Source organism: Phycodurus eques, chromosome 6 (assembly GCF_024500275.1).
Source record: "Phycodurus eques isolate BA_2022a chromosome 6, UOR_Pequ_1.1, whole genome shotgun sequence".
Taxonomy (NCBI): domain Eukaryota; kingdom Metazoa; phylum Chordata; class Actinopteri; order Syngnathiformes; family Syngnathidae; genus Phycodurus; species Phycodurus eques.
Window position 1 is genome coordinate 29864505 of NC_084530.1, and position 19076 is coordinate 29883580.

General features: G+C 43.6%; 1 protein-coding gene across 1 annotated transcript in view; it reads left to right on the forward strand.

The window, feature by feature from the left end:
• adgrl3.1 (adhesion G protein-coupled receptor L3.1) overlaps positions 1–19076 on the forward strand; it is a 146915-nt gene that overhangs the window by 87082 nt on the left and 40757 nt on the right. Inside the window, 5 exon segments of the mRNA XM_061679024.1 lie at positions 8419–8517; positions 8519–8827; positions 9187–9290; positions 10888–11073; positions 13272–13310. Of these exon segments, the coding sequence (XP_061535008.1) occupies positions 8419–8517; positions 8519–8827; positions 9187–9290; positions 10888–11073; positions 13272–13310 (737 nt within the window).

The following is a 19076-nucleotide window of genomic DNA, read 5'->3' on the forward strand; positions in this document are numbered from 1 at the left end:
ATAGATCTTTCTTTTAGTCAGCTCTGTTTTTCCTCGCTCTTTGCTCCTTATCTCCCGCCTAATCTGCCCCCTTTTTCTGTTCTCGGCTCCTTTCCGAATCGCTCGAGGAGCGTCCTCAGATGTATATGCTATCGAGGCTGTGTGCATGAATGTCAAAAGTCAAAGTCACTTCTCGACGTTGCCCTTCTCTTCCACCCTAAATTTCCAAATATTCCCATGCAAACTCACGACTGTTTATGGACTTGTTTCATCATGTCTTCTTACATGCATATTATAGAGGCCGAGCCTACGCAAGCAGCATGGCGCAGATGAAACGTTTGAATAATTTAACACATCCAGCCTCCCTTGCCGTGCTCTTTGGAAAGTTTTTTTTTTCCTTCTTTCTCCCCAACAAAGTCGCAAACGTAATTCATGTTGCATCTGCATCCTTTCCCAGCTCATTTTGCCGCATCCTGCTTCACGGTGTTGCGCTGATCATTTCTATTTAAGTTCCTGCGAGAGAAGCCGCTTGCGCAGAATGCATTTAAAAAGGAAGGTAATAAGGCTGTGCGGTATATACGGTATACAGTATATGGACAACCAAGCTGGTAAAAAACAAAACGAACAAACAGTCACCCGTCCTTCCTGCTTGCCCGGCTCCTCGGAAACTGCCGTTGGAATGCTCGGTGCTGGATAGCTAGCGGATAGCTAGCGGCGTTCCACGGTGTAGAGGTGCTCCTCGCAAATGCTCGCCTCCGTGGCGGCGAATAAGCACGACTTTTGACACGAATTGTCGTCACTGAAGGAGTACGAGGAGCTAAGCATGCGACACAGCGAGCAATAAGCGACAGACACACAAGCAATGCTAATCGCTAAGCTATTGTGAGCAGCGAAACACTAGAATAAGTGCTCAGTTGGTACAGCGCACTTTTTGCAAAAGTCTGGCTTGAAAAAAAAACTGAAATGAATTAGTAGGTTACAGCATAGGTCAGCCAGGAGGAGGAGCCTATAAGGTAAAAAGTATATTAATATACTGTATATTACATATTTATACTATCAGCAATGTTATTTGTTTGTTTGCATAATAGAGTGCTGAATTTCAATTTTGAGTTGTGAGATCTGTACAATAAATGGTCCCAAAGGTATATCTTCTTTTTTGTTTTTTATCATCTTGTTTTATCAATTTAGCTCTGCTAAAGGACACCCATTCGAAAAATACTTCCATTGCAACTTTTACACTTAAGTTTATATTGCGATATATACCGTAAGTGTGAAGGGATTCAATGAATATCATGATATGAATTTGAGGCCATATCGCTCAGCCCAAGAAGGCCATGATCAAAAATAAGCAAGACTCTAATTAAGTAACTGACTGATTGACTGACTTATTTACCAAGTGTCGATCTACTATCTCCTGACCGACATACATTCATCATTAATTACTTTCCTACTTATTTACGTACCTACTTATCTAATGACCTTCCGAGTCACTTACTTTGATCTATCGACATACTTACCTTCTTACTTACTTGTACCTAGATCTTTGCTTACTTAACTACTTACTTGCTAACTTACCTACCTAACTACCAGCCTACATAATTTCCTAGTTCCTACTTGCTAACATTCTTGCTTACTTACTTGAAGGTAGAACATACTATTTTGGAAAATGTGCATATACTATTTGGACAAAAGTATTGCTTCACCTGTCCATTACACTTCAATGGAAATGTGGCTCGTTTGTCCATATATTTCAATTACCGCTGGTTCCAAAATGCTTTTTTCTCCGCCACTTATACTGAAACCCGATTGCAGCGTCGCAGTTAGGGTGGCCTCTTGAAAAAATAAACAAAAACTCCATTAGCACCATCCCCTTTCACATGAATGTTCAAAGAGTCAAAAAGCGATATCCTCAATCATAGAGCGTAATCAAATTGCGCCGTCATGCCACTGTGTTGAATAGTACAGGGGTGAACGCGACTCGGCCCTTCTGGCCACGCTGTCGGTTAGCGGAAATTTAAAAGTTCACCTCTCAACCTCTAATGGCGAGATCACAGTGTCCCATTTCCTCGGCAAGTCAAGCATGGAGTGGCTATTGTCTTAACCCTTTGCCATTTATTTACTTGCCTCGGCCCCGCCCGTTCTCCCTCTTTCCCATCTCTCCTGGCTCACCTCGTCTCCTCTCCTCTGCCCCTCCGCTCCACCTCTCCTTCCTGATTGCAATCAGCCAGCAGGGATAAGCATGGCAGGAAATGTTGGAAACAAGCTTAAGTGGGGAGAATAACACCGGTTTATGGCTGGAGTGGAGAACCCTCTTTCACCACATCACTGATTACTTTGTGTGTGTGTGCTTGTGTGTCCTTGAGCTGCTACTGCTGACTTCCTTCCTTTTCATCCAAAGTGTTGTGTGTTTGTGTGTGTGTTGGGTGGGGGTACATTTTAAAGTGATTTTGGAATATTGTTGAATCTAAACTTGACCAAGTTACAAAGTGCGCTACCACAATCTTACACCTGCTGCTCTCACTTCTCTCCTAAGGAGCTTTCTTCCACACTCACTCTCCTCTCCCACTTGCATCCGTCGCTTCTCTCGCAGCTTTTTCAGGGCAAGCCTCATCTTCTCCTTTACTAAACAGATTACGACGCAGCCTCCTCACCAGAGACTTCGCTTTAGAGAGTCTGCAACACCTGTTCTTTGCCTGCAGTGCGTCCTTATCTATCGAAAGGCCCCCGCCAAGCCGTCTGCGTGTGTTTGGCTTCTCCGTCTAACGAGCGGCCGTTGCCAAATTACGCTGGCATATCCGGAGCATCAAGGCGGAGGGGAAACACACAGTTTTGCAAAAATTGAACAGACGTACACAAGTAGGGAGCTTATGAAAGACAACGAACTAGATGCAAAAACGTATACGCATTTCAGGTACATAACAAATAATTAACCAGCATAACAACAAAACAAAATACGTTTGGTCCCATAAGCCTCTTGCTTGGAACAAGAGGTGGGCCTCAAACCACAGCTGACCTCAGCATGCCGTGCTAATGTAACTGAAAATCCGGTACGGGTTGTATGCATTTGTAAAGAAAAATCTAATTCATTAAATAAACGTGCATTCGAAATTAGCAGCCGAACTTGTCAGGACCTGCCAGCCGTTTGGATGGAGGCTTCATTAGCTGAGGTGGTTTTCTATCGCTAAAGTATCGCTGCTTTGAAGTGCTCTATTCTGTCTTATCAGCAAGCTCGAGCCACTCGCCACAAGCTGTGTACGTGTGTGTGTGTGTGTGTGTGTGCCAGCCATAGGGAGAGTGTGTTATCGCAGTACACAGGCCTGTCCAATGTTTGTGCTACCATGCAGCCTCGAATGCTTTGTGTCCTCCAGTTAGATTATCGTTTTGCCTTGGAAGCATCCCTCCCCGCTCTTCAAGTGGTGTGTGCACGTGTGTGTGTGTGTGTGTGAGCGAGAGAGAGAAACCATTCAGGCAAGTCATTTTAGGGATAGTGCGTATTGTCAAGCCCATGCCACCACTATCCTAATGCGTCCCCTTTTTTTGACTCTTTTCCTGACCGCGTAGGAATCCTGCCAGGATTGTTTGTCTTCTCTCTCTCGCTCTCTCGCTTTCGTCTAGCCCTTCAGCCTTTAGGTGTTGACGATTTACAGGCCCTTTGTTTATTGAGTGAGAAGTCAACAAGAGCACTCCAGGCTACAGAGTGCACGCAGGCAGATATATGCAGTCGCATGGAGAAAATTTACTACGCACATGCACGCACACGCCGACATCATGTCTGTTGACGTGTTGGAAGATGTCATGTTTGCTTACCTTGCTGGCTGAGAGCAACTCTTCAGCTCCTTCAGCGAGTTGACACATAACTCCACAGATTAGTTCCCTACAAGTTACACCATTGCGAACTGACTTGTTTAAAATGTGTGAATGCTCTGAAACTTTTTTTTGTACAGTTGGGTATCAGTAACAAGCTGGTTGGAGCTGGACACTCTTCAGTCCATTAGTTACATACAAGCAGAATGTGTAATTGCTGACATTATTCATGTTTGTTAAAACCGGACTCAGAGTCTTTCTGTGCATGTGTAGTTTGGATGTTCTTCCCTTGTTTGTTTGGTCCCACAACTAAAAACAAGTAAGGTTGATTTTCTGTCAGCTTCATTGACGAAGGTGCTAACACTGGATGTGGAGTTGCTGCCCACTGCTCCTCTGGCATGGGTCGCATGCAGAGAGCAAATTTTGCTGATAAATGAAGTACTTAAAAATATGTTGATTTTCCTGATATTGTGTGGTGGTATTTTCTCCTGGTGCAAGTATGTCTTGCCTGTGATTTCCGTCGCAAGGCTGTTCGGTATTGTCATCCTGGAACAAATACCCGCAGGCCATGTATGAACACGACGGCTGCCGAGCTTTCAACTTTCCCTGAAAGAGTTTGCTGCAGCATAATAGTTGATAAAACAATCTCATCAAAAATAATTAACGGCCCATCTGAAGGTTCTGATCCTATCACATCATTTTACTCAGCTGTCAGGGTCTGTTAAGTTTAATTAATTTGCTTTTTTGCCTGGGCATGTGAAGAACTTCTAATCTATTTGATATTAATAAATCTCGTTCAGAAACATTTTTTTTTTTTTTTTTGCAGTTGTACAGTTCAGTGAAAATAAGCCATAAACACTAGTATAATTTGTCATTTTTTCGTCTTGGAATAGATTGGAATTATTTGATAAATTTGATGTACTTGTACAAGTACCTGTACTGTATTATTAGCATTGCGACGCTAGTGCTAACCTGTGTCCTAGCTGGTCTACAAATATTTACAGCGCTCACTAAAGTAGGCCATCTGTGGTTGCTATGGCAATGACATAGACGCTATTAATCCTTTTATACAAGCTCGCCATCCGCGTGATTTTGACGGTATTGTTTAAAGGTCTCAATCGATTCCATATTGTTCAAGCTTGAGCAAAGTTGAGACTGTCACAGCTTTGAATAGCAGTTGAAGATGCAGCTATTGTTGTAATAGAAAAGGACGCATGCTGATGTTTTCTCCGCAATGTGCAAATTAGAGCAAAGCAAGCTAACAGCTTGTAAAGTGTAACTGACAAAGCAAACATCAAACCGTGGAGAACATAGCTCCTTTCAAGTGGCATTATGATGTTGCCATTGCACATGTAGTTAAGGCTTAATGTCAGTCCTAATGAGTACACCTCATAGCCCCTTTCCTTATAAAGCTGTTACGTCGCATTCCCATACTTCGCTGAGTGACGCAATGATTCATTCATGGCATTGACAAGGTATGTTATCACCCAAAACGAGATGTGGAATAGGAACAAATGCCATCAAAAAGAGTGCGTTTTTGTTGAACAGAAATCGGAACAGGGGGAATAAATGTGCGAGCAAGAAAGTGGCGAGTGAGCAATCAAGTCAGAAAATGTCAGGTGGAAAATGTCAAGAGAGCAGCAGAGGAAAAGAAAAGACAGATATGCTGTGGCCCCTTGCCTATGATGCTAGCAGGCTTTTATGTTGCCTCACCCCGAGCTGCCAGGCCTGTTTTCAGCCTTGTACTCAAATGACAGCAGACATCACCCTCACACACACACGCACACAACATTACTGTTGTGGCAGGGCTCCTAATCGCGCATCCCACACACACACACACACACACACACACACACACTTTTTTTTCTCTTTTCATCAAAAGCACACGCACACACACAGACAGTGACAGCTCGTCCCTAGGCCACAGCTGACACACGTGATTGATGGCAATGTTCCGTGGAGAATGCATAAGGCAGGGCCAGCAATAATTCAGGAACAGGGAGCAGCACTGTTTAGGTTGAGAAACACTCCATGAAGTTACGGAGCGAACCGACGCACACAATGTACAGCGGGATGTTTCACGGCTGTCAGTCAAGCAAGCGGGCGAGGGAGGGAGAAGCACAGAAGGAAGGTGGTTTTCATTAAAGTCCACGGCAAGGGTCGACTTCTGCTCACAATGAATAATATAGACGTCCCCTCGTTGCAAACGCCCACTAAGACCTGCTTCTCATTCCGCTCGCTCTTTTATTCACACCCAAAGGACTGTGCGAGTATCACTAAATCAATGGTAACAAGCATCGCAGTAAAAAGAAGTTGACGGGATGACCTCACACAGATTTCTTAGAATAAAGCTCATTTAGCCGAACATGACAAGCAATCTTGTACAAAGACAACAGGGAAGCGGGGTCTGTGTATTTTTTTTCCAGTTGTTTTTGTTGTTGTTGTTTTGTTGTAAAACATAAGGACTGACATTTAACTGAAGGTCCTTGTTCTTAGTGGGGAAAATAATGATCAATCAATCAATTAATTGTTATTTTTTTAACCTACGTTAGCCGACGTCTTTTGACAGCACACTAGTTGAGTTTCAATTAAGAGCGCCTCTGCTGGTTGCAGCCGAGTAGTGCACTCCATTTTGCTTCAAGATACAATTAATTCCACACAATTAACAACATAAGGTTAGGGTTATGGCTATCCCGAACCCTAACTAACCCTACAATGAACAAAATTAAATCAAAATCAATGAATTGAACAACCTGTGATTATGCCCATTCATAGTAAAGACAGAAAAAAAATAACAATAATAATTGACGTCTTTAGACGGCATTGGCAGGGAATAGATGGATTCTTAATTACGTCTTTGGACGGCATTGGCAGGGAATGAGTTAATGAAAGATGTGAGGTCGTGCTTTGCCTTGGCCTCTCTGAAGGCAATGTGTAAATATTTCCCTTTATCTAACACTCCCTAATGCAATATTGATTTGCACCACACACAGCGCTGCAGCGGCAAGTTCAGAGATAGGATGAGACAAGCCGCGATAGTGTGTGCACTTTTGGAGACGCTGCGCATCATTCTTTTCAATGCTGTCGTCTCTTCTATCCCTTCTTTATTTCCGACCTCTGTGTGAATAATTAAGATTATTTCACAATGAAATATTGACACTAAAAATGTCTCACAGGCATTAGGGGACGATGCCGCTTCCCATGATGCCACGTGATCATGAATCATGCATGACGCGGCAATATACAGTAATGTAATACAGTATTGTATGGTATACTAATTATCGCATAGCATTTATAGTATAATAATGTATACTGTAATAATTGATCATATAATATTACATAGCATATTACACATATGCGCTGCAAGTGATATGTGATACGTATAATAGCGTGTGCTAAACAGCACTATTGTATAGCATGGCAAGGAAATAATGTATTTAGAAATTATACAAATACTAACTTTTCAGACATGTTTTTTGTTTACATTTCACTGGAATGTTCTGATAGTCAGACCTCACAAGTTTCAAGTAGAAAAAAAACTGCAGCACTAGTAGTGGTGCCATGTTAACGCTACAAAAGCAGTGACTGTAAAAGTGTTGTGTTGTACCACTACTGGTACGTACAGTATATGAGCTCCTTGTGGTGGAAAGAATTACTGACTTAAATACAGATGAAATGTAGAATGTTTGAAAAAAAATATATAATCAAACATATTAGAACGAGGCTTGCGGATACAATATGCATGCAGCCTGTTTAAACTTTTTCTTTTTAAACGAGCTTGTACATTACATTTATATATATATATGTTTTTTTTCATTTGAAGTGGAATACATTTGCTTTCAATGTTTAACTGTCAATTGTTAAAACATAAGTACTTTTTTTTATTTAACTCAAGGGCAATATGTTTTTAATTAAATTGTTTTTCAAGGTTTTTTTCTACATTTGAGTGCAGTGTTAATGTTCAAACTGCATAATTTTGCAGTGGATTCAAATATAATAAAATCTCTCGCATTTTGGGATGAACATTTAGACCTACTACGTTACTGTATTTTCATGTTGGTCATTATGATGGTACTTGGGGATTTATTTTTGTATTCAGCACTTGGTGAAAAAAAAAAAAAAAAAGTACCACGGCAATAGAGAATAATATAGTGTAGTGCATTACAGCGCAGTGCGGTCGTGTAGTGTACTATAGCATCATATCGTCAGTGCAGTTTGTAAGTAAAACACTATAGTACATCCATCCATCCATTTTCTTTACCGCTTAACCTCACGCGGGTCGCAGGCGTGCTGGAGCCTAGCCCAGCTATCTTCGGGCGGGAGGCGGGATTTGTAACCACGGTCCTCAGAACTGTGAGGCAGATGTGCGAACCAGGAGGCCACCGTGACGCCACTATAGTACATTGTAGTCAAATGTATATAATATAGTCGTTGAAATGCATAATTGCGAATCCAGGGAATTTAGTCCATAATGCAAACAATTCATAATTTGGTTACTGTCATCCTTTTTGGTACTTTGAACATAAAAACCCACACAAGTGGAAAATAAATATTCCAGCAATTGTACAATTTGACAATCTGATGGAATGTGTGCACTGCAGTCTGAGTTGTTTGGACGTAACTTTTCCTTCGTAGACTTCCGCCCGCCCGTGATCCCGCCGAACAGAGGAGGCGGCGGCGCAGTCGGAGGGGGCTCCTCATCCTCAACCTGGTCGTTCTACCACCACTCGCTCTCCGCCCTACTACACCACCCCGCGTCCTCTCCTCACGACCTCCCCGGGTCAGCGTTACCGAACCACCACGACAGTTCGCCAGCCCGCCGTGAATCCTGCCGGCGGTTCACCGTCCGACACCAACCAGATCCCAGACATCAACCGCAAAGCCGGGGAGCGCTACCCGCCGGTGCGAGCGCCCCCGGCGGCGCCGCAGCCCCCGGCTTTTCCTCCCCAGGACTTTTGTAGTCCGAGAGTGACGGCTGATATTTCGTGGCCCCGGACCCAGCAAGGCCAACTGGCCAAGCAGCCGTGCCCGGTTGGGACGCTCGGTAAGGAACATCGCCGGATGATGTCACTGTGTGAAATTTTTATGTTCAAATAATGAAGACGATTCTCACTCATGAGGAAATGATCAAGCCGCAACAGCGCAACTCCTCATGGAGGTGAAGGCTAAAAGTTGTCAGAGTCAATAAACAAATCCCAAAAGTGAATGAGCCAGTGTTTTATACTGCGGGTCCATTCATCACAGCGCACACGTACTCTACCTCCATGGGATGCATTGTTCATGTTAATTTGCTGACATGACAACGACCTCCCTCCTTGCTCCCCCTCGGGCGCCACATGAGGTGTTCAAGTCTTTCGGTGAATGTCAGCGCCGTCGCCCTGATTAGTTTTGCTGCTCTTGCAGGCGTGGCCACGTACGTGTGCGTGGCCCGTTTGGGCTACTGGGATACTCGAGGTCCTGACCTCAGCAACTGCACGTCACCTTGGGTCAACCACATCATGCAGAAAGTAAGTGTGGATGTTTCCGGCCGCCCTCGCGAGCATGTGTGGTGCGATCGTTTCCCAGAGCGTCATTTCTCATGCGTGGAGATACAACGACCACAGGGAGGGATTTATCCCGCATGTATTCATCTCCTTTTGTCAACCTATCAACTAGTGCTCGAAACAGACGAGATTGTATATAGCTGTTGGGGAGTACAGGTTTTGCAGAAAGGACGCCGTTTGTGTTGATGTTTTGTCCTCCAAGATGCCAATATTGTGTGACTACTGTGAGACAAAAATATTCTCCAGGCTAAACACCAGGAAAATTGTTTGGCGTGGTAAGCGATTACTTTGCCCTGTCCAAACGCTGCGACTACAATCACGGACGTTTTCAGTAAGCCGTGAACATCAAACGGTGGATTAAAAATAAAAGTTGCAGCTGTGAGGCAGCCAATCAAAATGCTCCAATTTCATGCGAATATTGTTCACAGCCGCTCGGTGGTGTTTGCTCGTCGTCTCGGCATTTTTGTGCTTTATTGCGTCGACCGAAGGGAACCTCGAAAGGCATTCATTCCTGCTTGAATGAGAATTTGAATGCAAAATATCGTATTTGAGCCAACTGGTTAGCACGTCTGCCTCACAGTCGTGAGGTTGTGGGTTCAAATCCCGGCCTCGCCTGTGTGGAGTTTGCATGTTCTCCCCGTGCCTGCGTGGCTTTTCTCCAGGTACTCCGGTTTCCTCCCTCATCCCAAAAACACCCGTGCTAGGTTAATTGAAAACTCTAAATTTCCCGTAGGTGTGAATGTGAGTGCGAACGCTTGTTTGTTTCTATGTGCCCTGCGATTGGCTGGCGCCCAGTTCGGGGTGTACCTCGCTTCTCGCCCAGAGTCAGCTGTGATTGGCTCCAGCACCCCCTATGACCCGAGTGAGGATAAGCGGTACGGAAGATGAATGAATGAATGAAGGAATGAATGAATATTGTATTTGAAGTTGGACAAAAACTAGGGAGTTGAACCACTATTATTTATGATGTCAATATGACGTGTAATATATATATATATATCCTCCTTTTACAATGAACAGCTTATTTTTACAGTCGACCATCAACAATGTTAAAATTGAGATGTTTGACGGACATCTGCAATGTCTTTAAAACCGCTTCATTGTTTTTTCTGTTCCACTATTAATTGTCTTTTTAGTTCCGATGGTAAATTGTAAAGCAAAAAGTGCCTGCACTGTCTTGTGACACTTTTACTCCAGGATGGGCGATTATAAGACAACATTCTTCCAAAATCCAAACTAATCAAACTTGTGTTTGATCGTAGATGTTCCGCTGTATGCGATGTGTTTATGGTGACATTGCCCTAGTGGAAACACAGTGTACAGGGGATCCTATGAATAGTTCTAAATATTGCATGATAGCTTTTCTTCGAACACCCTATTCGGCTTTTTCCTCTTTCCGACATCTCCCTGTCCTCCGCTTTGCACTCAACTTTCTATGCAACTTTTTCTCCTTGCTTCAACTCCCACTACGTCGTCGTCTCTAACTCCATCCATCATTTCCCAATCCCCCGGCGCTGCCCCCTCCCGCCTCCGTCCTTTTTGTCGCTCTGTTTGTACCCAGCTGCGGTCGGGCGAGACGGCGGCCATTGTGGCCAGGGAGCTGGCGGAGCAGACCAAAGGGCTCCTGCGTCCTGGCGACGTGCCCTCCACGGTGCGGGCGATGGCACAGCTGGTGGAGCTGCTTGACGTGCAGCTCAGGAACCTCACCCCCGGGGGCAAGGACAGCGCCGCCCGCAGCCTGACCAAGGTACTGCGTGCGTTCAATGCATATGTTGCGGATAAGCAAATTACACAAAATAATAAGAAATGTAAACAATGGAAGTACATGGTAGAAACATGCAATAAACATTCCAAAGAAAGATGATCCAAATGTTTACGTTACATTTTAGATGCCAGCCTCCGCTGAAACAAGTCCAAACTGCTTTTTTCAACCTGAATCAGGACCAAATTGTCTTCAAAATCCACACTTACAATCACACCTGATGATACAGTACTTGTGCTAGTCAGCTGAAAAGTGTAAACTAAATCTAGAAACCTGCGTTTACCCTAAATGTAACAAATTAATGCCGTGTTACAGTGGCTTTATTTTAAAAAATAGTGGCTGTAGTTTCCGAGAACTACACTGCATTTTATTTCATTACACAGCTCCTATGTTTGTTAGGAAATCTCATTTAATGTTACAGGCGTAACAAAAGAAGGGTTCCTAGGAAGTTCCCGCAGCTTTTGTTTTGGGGGGGGGGGGGGGGGTTACATAAATGGAAACTCAATCGTGAGCATGCAGAGGATCTGTTTTATCGGCAGTGAACAAGGAAGAATTTAGTTGTGTAGTTTGTTCATGTAGGCATTCATTAAAGTGAGCCAAGTCATCGGGGACTCGCTGACTGGCTGCCTAATTGACTGGCTGAGTCATTTAATGGGAGACTGTTCCTTGATTGTCTTTGCTGAGGTCAACAGTGATAGGCCGACTTTGCGAGCGAGACTGACAGCTGCTGCCAACTCTTATACACTCACTTTTTCATTTTTTTTTAACTTTATGAATCACTGGCCCCGCACCTATTCGCACTCTCCCAATCTGCCTTTTCTGTCTCACTATATACAACCAGTGCTGTTTGTCCTCACTTATTTGAAATGAACACGTCAAAGCGCGAGTGCACGTGGAAACCATTCATCTGTGCTTTACTGTTGACCAGATGGCGAGTTTGAGGTTAGATAAGTATTGCTGACTGTGAGAGGAAAAGTGGCGCCCCTGATCTCATTAATGACCCAAATACCTAATTAAATCACTGCAGTTTTGAAATGATGACCATTCATGTTTGAGTGGATTCGAATAAAAGCCATAATACACTCAACAGTAGATGCAGAACATGGAATAATCTATTTTAGGGAGAAAGTCGAAAGCATATCGCGCTGGCTTATGAAAAAGCCCATTTCATTTACGGTATGATGCTTTTTGACTTTTGAACATAATTATCTGTTGGGTGATCATTACTAATCATACTTTTTATACAGAACCCAGTGAAGGCAGAATATTGCCGCAACGGTGAATGCTTTCACACGGGGACACAGCATCCTACAACCAAATAATGTGACTTGTGACGACGCCAGTATTATGTACGATGTATCAAAATACTCGCTTTCCACACAACAGCGCGGGAGGAGTCAGTACTGTTTCGACAGGCGCCGTCCCGCCTCAGTTCTGGTCCCGAGACGACCTCACACAAAGCAGAATGTTGGCGACAAGACTTTGTCCTGCCATTCCACGTCAGTGCCACTAAAACAGATCGTCAATTTAGGGGGAAAAGGTTCAGGCCGAGGTTTCGCAGGTAATGTGCAGAGAGCTCAAATTTATAGTAACGACACCCAATGAGTTGAAGAAGAAAGTCAATGGTCAATTGTTTTATCTTACTTCACTTTGTCACAAGACAAACATGAATACCTGATAAATATTGCAGTACGTTGTACAAGTCAGTTGGCTGCAACTTCTAAAAACATGGAATTCACACGTGCAATATACAGCTGTGGATGTAAAGGTGTCCATTTGTGTTTCGAGGGCTAAACAACAGCCATTTGCGGTGTGACTTGACAAACTACTTTGCTGTCAAAAGTTGTGAGTGAACTCAAATATTACGCGCGTACTTTTTAATCGGAAAGAGACAATATATTTTTTACAAGCGCTGTCTCTAAATTCGGGGTCACGCGCAGGTTCAGTTCGGAAACAAAGAGAAACAAGGGCGTTTTGGGATACGCAATGAAAAAAAGAGGCGAGTGAGAAGACGAACGATGTATTTCCAGTCCCAGAAGTCTAGTTTGTGTGATGTTAATGACATAGCTCTGTGCGCGCGCGCGTGCGTGTGCGCGCGTGCGTGTTTGCCCTCCAGAGGCCTCGCGCGTGTGTGGGATTAAGAGGTGTTACAACGCTAACAGTTGAATTGTTTGAATTTACAGCTTCAGAAGAGAGAGAGGTCCTGCAGGTTTTTCACACAGGTATTTCCGCTTCCTGGTATCTGTTGATTGCTTTGCCACACCCCCCGCTTTGTGTGTGTTTGTGTGTGTGTGTGTGTGCGCGTGTTTTTTTTTTTTTTTTTTTTTTACTCTCACGATCAGCATGTAATTTATCAAGCAAGCCTGTGTGTGATATCACACATCTGCGAGGCTATTTTGAAGATGCACTCTGCAACAGAGGTTTTCAAATTTGAATTGAAACCCTTTGCGGAGGGTCATTTAACTCCATAACTATAATAAATCATCAGCATCCATCACCTGAATCCACAGGTGTTTGCTTACAGTATTTTCATCTCCTCAAAGTGTTTGCTTCTTTTCTTTTCATTTCCATGTTTTTTCTTTGATTTGCAATCAGCGGTACAGATAAGAGACCATGATCAATATCAATAGTCGCTCATCTATTTTGCAGGACCGTATGCTGGCTTGTAAACGGGTCTGTCTGCCTGGAAGCAAATGACTCGCTATCCATCTCCATTCATTGAAATGTCGTCTCCGCCGCGGCGCAGTGGAGTGATGGATAGTTTGTTGCACGCCGGTTCGTGATCATGGTCTCGCACCTTTCAAAATCACGAACTAACGTGTGTCCGGTCGGCTTCTATGTCCTTGACGCTCCTGTGCATCGCGGTTAACGTTGCAACCTTACAACACACCATGTAACATCACTTCAGCATCTTTTTATTTGAGTTCATAAACTCTGCTATTAACTAAAACGGCTTTCAGTCGAGTGCAGACCTTAACCAGGGATGAAAACGTGATATTCTTACACTTGTGAAACGCAAAACCAGACATCGATGTTTTGTGAATTGAGTAAAATGAGGTTGTTGTTTTTTTTCCTCTGGTTAGATGATAAAGCTACTACTTTTTTCATACGGGGTATGCAAAATTAACCCAGTAATTGCTTTTCTTCTGTTCCACTGATGCGGTTCACCACCGCTCTTGTCACAACGGACTCATTTGGCAAAATCAGGTCCAATCGAAGCGTTGCCGTATATGCGATGTAAATAACACTCACTGCTCGTCACTCATTGGTCGAGCAGATTCGTTGTTGCTTGAAATTCAAAATATGCATGCGCACATTAGTGTACCAATTTCCTCTGCCATAGCTCTGGATGCTGCAGTATTATACCGCTCTTAATTCCATCGTTTTGAAACATTTTCAGTAGAGGCACAAAGATTATATTATATTATTATATAATATATAAAGATTAGGTGTGAATGTGAGTGCGAATGGTTGTTTGTTTCTATGTGGCCTGCGATTGGCGGGGCGACCAGTTCAGGGTGTACCCCGCCTCTCGCCCAAACAAAGCTGGGATTGGCTCCAGCACGCCCGCGACTCGCGTGAGGGGAAGCGGTACAGAAAATGGTTGGACGGCTGGATATGACGATTATCAAATATTTTGAAAATAGATTAATTGTTTAGAGACCTTGTTGAACTTCAAGTTGTCTAAATCCTCAGAATTTCAGCCTTTCAATTGTAAAGATTCTCAGTTTTCTGTCGTCCTTCATGAAAGCAGACTGACGAGCTTTGAGTTTCATTAAAATAAGACGTTTGCAAATATCTGCTCCTCTTTTGGCAAACAATGATCAACATCTTTGCCTGTTACTGAAACATAATCAATTTATGTTCTTGCATTTTCGGCACTGTAAATCTAAACTGTTATCCTGTTAATGAAAGAAGAGATGGACATTTTTTTTAATTCATTTTTTTTATCCGATTCATCGATCAATCGAAACAATAACAGACAGATGATTTGATTATTAAAATAATCGTTAGTGGCAGCCCCGATTTCCAGAAACGTTCATGTTGGCGACTCTCATCCTCCTGTATTTTTGTTGTTAGAACATTTACTGAAGCATTTCTGGTTGTGACTTTTCGACCTGACTGATTGACCGAAGCGGAATTATTCTGAAGCGGCACGCCGACCACCCCGACTGGAAGATAACCACAACCTCCATACCGTATTGCTCCAATAAAGTACAGTACAAAAAAACAAATTCGGTCACGTATCTTTTGTTTAATCCTCTCAACAAACAAAGAAACCAAAATGGCACTCAAGAATTTGGATTCCCTTGGAAGAGGTAATAACACAAGGACAAGGCACCTCCCTCATCTGTGTGCTGTAAACAGCCTGCAGCGTCTCATTTTCTGCTTTCGCGCATTCGCACGCATTCATACGCACCCTTGATGGGCTTGCTCTTTTTCTCCCGATGCAGGCTTCCGAAAACTATCGACGTCAGCACCAGTCAGCAATGTCACATCATAGAACATGGCCTACGACTGCATGCGAGCTGACACACACACGCACGCGGCACACACATCGCCGACGTCTAAATATAAACTCCCCAATGATCTTACACGTTCACATCACAGCGGTGGGTCGCTTTTGGTTTGTTTTTCTTTTTCTTTTTTTTTACGAGTTGCCTTCGATCTTTCACATCGCCGAACCGTCGGCTCGGCACCTCCAGACAGCTTCTTACGAGTTCGGAAAATTACATCACACACGCTTTCTCGCGTTGGGGTGGTGGAAGTGATCGATTATATAATTAGCCTCTGTAATGCAAAACCAAATTATGCCATTGGTCCTCGACTCTGCCAGGTAGAAATGTGCGTGATTAGGGATGTGGTGTGTTGCTGCCCTCTCCTCGTTAATTATCTGCAGCGCTAATTGTCAAGTGAGGAGAGCGTGCAGGAGGTTTGGGTTCTTAATAGAGATGAAAAATAATTGAATTCTCTTCCCACTTTCTCCCTCTCTCTCTCTCTCTCTCTCTCTCTCTCTCTCTCTCTCTCTCTCTCTCGTTCTCACACACACATTTCGTTTGGGGAACTGGGGACTCGTTTCATGTGTACTAAATTGGCAATTTATTTATGATGAAGTTGGTTATTTGAAGAGGCTTTGATGCTGCAGGCTGGTTGATGGAGGGAGGTAGCTTGTGCAAGGTGCACTGAGAGAGAGACAGAGAGAGAGAGAGAGTGATGGAGAAGATGCATTGTAGAAATAAAACCGAAAGACAAGGGGCGTTTGACTAGTTCTCTTTGAAGGCCCATGAGGCAAATTTGCAATCTATGAATTGTTTGATGAGTTTGTTGTGACATTTCTGTGGGGCCAATGATACATTACTCGTGCACTCACTGTAGTCGTCTCGCCACGCTGCACTATTTGCATATCTGTTGTTGACCAATACTGGCCGCTCACGTGCCAGAGTAGCGTCTGCGCCATTTGCACACTGACTGAGGGAGCATCTGCAACATTTGCACAATCGACATTGGCCCAGATGATCGCGCTACTCGTCACTTTAAACTTGCATCCACTTCTTGAAGTCTCGGCGCCCTTTTCACGACGGTCATTGCACCGGTCTATTGCTATATTAGTCATTCAAACTGCTCTAATTGCTAAAGGACTGCATGTTTTTGCACAATTGTCAACAAATAAATAAATTGTCCCGGCTTTACCAGATAACTAGCAATCCTGTATTGCTCAGTGACTGTTTTTTTTCTTTTCTTTTTGTCAATGTCTTTATGTCTCCAAAGTGTTCTCTGTCAATTGACTGTCCGTTGTCGTACTAGAGCGGCTCCAACTACCGGAGACAAATTCCTTGTGTGTTTTTTTGGACATACATGGCAAAATAAAGATGATTCTGATTCTGATAATCACGCATGCTACTTCCAGCTTGTCCCACCGGGGGTCGCCACAGCGAGTCGCTTACGTGATTTGCTTGGCACAATTTTTACACCGAATGCCCTTCTTGACGCAACCCACCCATTTATTTCTTTTTATTATTATTAGGGCTTAGTGATTCCATTTGAGCTATTATTATTGTTAATGATGAAATAATATCTAAAAAAAATTTATTAAAGTATTATTATACTCGGGAAATTGTGTTAGTTAGCATGTGTGCTAACTTGAGAAACAGCCTGGGTAATTGTCACTCCGTTCATTTTCATCCAGCTTTGCGAGTGAAAGATGGGAGAAGGGTTCTCTCTTGCCCACTGAATGTTCTGAACATTCTGTCTCCATGCAAAATATCGCGAGTACCTGAGTACCGGTGCCATAGCTGACATCTTGCTGTTCTTTTTTTAGATCACATACAGTATTTGGCAAGGCAAGTTAATTTGTGGAGCCCAATTCATACGCAAGGCAGTTCGAAGTGCTTGACAGCTACATAAAATTCCATAAGACAAACATAATCATTAGCTGATTAAATGAAAAGCGAGGGATGCTGACAAAATACTTGCAGTTGTCATATGCACAATTACTTGTAAGTAGAAATGTTTTCAGCCTGGATTTGAATATTGTCAGAGTTGACAATCGTGAGCAGGCCCTCCTCCCTGCCGGTCACAAACGAACGCATGGATTAGTCTCTCCAAATTAAGTCGAGACACCATTCCTTTGACTTTGGCAATGATTTTCAGATCGTAAAAAGCTGCTGACGTTACTCTTTTAAATTAGGTGAGGCCGAGTCAACATCACCTGTGCCGGTCGCAACCAACACATGACGAATCAACGATCAATTCCAACCGGAATCCACGAATCCGCGATGATGTCATTCCCTACTTGCAGAAACAGAAATGGATGTGATCAGACCAAAAAGAAACAACAGAACGGCCAGCGAGGAGACAGCCGTGCTCAATGACAATGTCTAATGCGTCCTCTATTTCCGGCTGGCGGGTCAGAACGCGACATGCTGCGAATGTGAAGCCCGATTTAGCTCCAAACTCGTTCTGTCAGGGCGGACAGAACACAAGTCCAACAACAAATGACAGAAAAGCCTGCTTCTCGGATGAAAACATTCTCCAAAAACATGCACTTTCTGCAAACGCACTCAAGCGAGAAAGAAAGGATTGTTTTTTTTTGTTTTTGTTTTTTTTTAAATACTTCTACAGCCAAACGCTGTCAATTTAAAAGTGCGCCTTGCCGTGCGTGCGCGTACACACGGCGGCCGGCCGTCCACGCACGAGCGCCCACGCGTGTGCACGTGCGGCCCTCGTGGAGCTGCGAGAAGTAGAACGGGCCGCCTCTCGTCTGTCTTGCCGCTCTTGTTTACGCTGGATTACCCCAACGCTTCAAAGGATTTCACTTCTGCCCCATTTACTGGTGTGTGCGTGCACGCGTTCACTCTTATGCGCATACACAAGTGCAGAAATGAACACCCTCATCTGTTTCTGCAGGGCGAGTAACCCCTAAAAAAGGCCATCATTTTAGCCCTCGGCTCATCATACTTTCACCAAAGGCAACACACACACACGAATATTAACTCCATGACTTTTTATGTGTGGATGTGTGGACCTCAAGGAAATCACACACCTTTTTTTTTTTTTTTTTTTCTCAGATACAGGTCCTTCTGCGCAGATGTAATCTCAGCACTGTAGAATTACATTTCAATGAAAAAAAAGGGGGGAGGAAAAAAAAACTTATATGGAATAGAAAATGCAAGATAATCGAAAGTTCAATCAAAAGCTGTGAGAAGTTTAATGAGAGTTATACGGGAGGGTGGGTGTCAGTTAGTGGTTATCTGAAAGACATCAAAGTGCAGCATGAGGGAATGGAAAACAGAGCCTGCACTGACAATCGGCTCGGCAAGTGGAGCAGAATGATGCACTGCGAATGCCTCGCCGCTACGGCGCGCACGCGCGCACATCTCCTACATTTGAAACTTGCATATTAAACAAAAAGGCACACGCACACGCTGCTTTTTCAGATCGCCTCGTTTTTTTGCTTTTTTTTCTCTCAGATAGAATTGCCAACACAT